Source organism: Trypanosoma equiperdum, assembly GCF_001457755.1.
Source record: "Trypanosoma equiperdum strain OVI genome assembly, contig: ctg_915, whole genome shotgun sequence".
In the NCBI taxonomy this organism is placed as follows: Eukaryota; Euglenozoa; class Kinetoplastea; order Trypanosomatida; family Trypanosomatidae; genus Trypanosoma; species Trypanosoma equiperdum.
Window position 1 is genome coordinate 8345 of NW_027124882.1, and position 1833 is coordinate 10177.

Sequence of the window (1833 nt, forward strand, 5' to 3'; positions counted from 1 at the left end):
CGATAGTTGGGGGGTGAAGATGCAGCGAGACGCACCAATTCCAACCATCACCGAGGGGGAATATTCCCCCGCTCTGTCCGTAACTTTAACAAAATGTGAGGGGCCGACTCAGCGTTTTTACCACTGTCTTCCTCTCAGGTTATACCCATACACATTATGAAAAGCATCAACATGCAACGGAATATACATCACCTCTAATGACGTTTGCGGAACAATGGGAGGATGTGAATATTCATACATGTGTGCTGCGCCCCCAGCTGCGAAACAGACCACTTTTGTGTTCATTTTCCGATGAGTGTTGAGTCGTCTGCCTCTAATCTGTTGTCAGTTTCCGTACCGAAAAAAAGGTGTAACATAACGACATTTATGCCAGAAGCTAGAGGCTAAGCATAAAAAAGATGGAGGAGAAAAGGGTGTTGCGAAGAAATATTGCCTCCACAGCATGTCATAAGGAAAGAGGTGACGAGAGTAGGCGGGATGTAGCGGCGAGGCGCTTCCACATCCAGAGCTTGTTGCAGCTCGGTCGAATGAATCAGATCACTAGCAATTTTTTTTCTAGACAAAGACGAAGCTTCCTTTCGCAGAGCACCGTGATTTAATTCTGAAAGGAATTTCCAGAAGAAACCGAAGGATAAAAAATATTCCTCCCCTCCGCTTTTAGATGGAAGCGCAGCTCCCGTTCTCTGTAGATCAGCAAGCAAAAATATTACCTTTATGTGGCCTCCCACTGGCCACTTGAATAAAGGTATACGTATAATGATGGTAGGCGCTGTTCAAAAAAAAAAAAGCAAAACAAAAACAACACATAGAAAGGTAACGAAAAAGCAAAAAAAAAAAGCAGAAAACGAGACGGAAATGCGAACTTAAGCGTGAATAGTGTGCCTTCCGAATACAGACTGCCCTCCTTCAATGAGAGGCAGCTGCACCAAAGTCTTTTTGCCCGTTGTTGCCAATAAGTAAGCAATAGTATTGTAACATTGTCCGATACACATACAAAAAACAACCCTCCTCCTCTCGCTTATATAGATTATTCATTCTTTCACGCATTCTTTCTGGTTTTTCTGGATTCTTTTGGCTTCACTCACGTACTTCGCACGAGGCGGAAGGTCCCCTACATTAATTTTAATTCAACTTCCACCTATGTTTTGTCTCAACCATCCGTTTAAAACGGGTCGATGTTTGTCGACGGCATTCCCTTGCCTTGGTGAACGCTACCGGAGGCCACATCTTCCTTCTTATCCTTTTTGCGGGCTCGGAAAATGCAGAACAGCACCACCCCGATCAACACAACAAGAAGAGGGATACCAACGTACATCAGCAACTCGGGTATCGTCAACGGAAATATAAAATGACCGCTCGCCTCGCTAAGCAAGTCATCATTGCTAAGGCACCTGGAGCTGTTTTTGTCGTCATCTTCTGAGCAGTCGCTGTCATTTCCTTCCAGCCTCGATTTGGCCTCCTGCAGGGCTTCAACGGCTGTTTTACCCTCTTTGAGCATTTTGTAGGCCAAATACACCGAGGTGAGCCTCTTTGCACCGTCATGGGTCACGTTTTCTATATATTGTCCCCTCCCCTCTAGGGCATTTAAACTTACATTCAGTTCTTCGTACTTTTCTTTCCATCCTTCCGACACGGTGCAGGGACTCGAGCTGTTTTCGCCAGTGGATCTACATTTTAAATTACCGCTAGCATTTTTCGGTTTCTTGCTCTCCCAATCATCAAATGCTTTGTGCAGGCGTGCTGAAGGCGATCCGTGGTGATGGGTGTTGTCTGCGCCACAGGAAATAGTATACTTTCCACTGTCAGATTCGTTATTGTATACATCAGTGTCGC

The 1833-nt window shown here is 45.2% G+C and overlaps 1 protein-coding gene across 1 annotated transcript; it reads right to left on the bottom strand.

The window, feature by feature from the left end:
* Positions 1 to 1162: 1162 nt before the first annotated feature.
* TEOVI_000451700 (uncharacterized protein) lies at positions 1163 to 1498 on the bottom strand (the record flags this gene model as incomplete). Its single annotated transcript, XM_067227281.1, has 1 exon — positions 1163 to 1498. The coding sequence occupies one exon, from the start codon at positions 1496 to 1498 to the stop codon at positions 1163 to 1165; it is 336 nt and encodes a 111-aa protein (XP_067083382.1).
* Between the last annotated feature and the right edge of the window lie 335 nt (positions 1499 to 1833).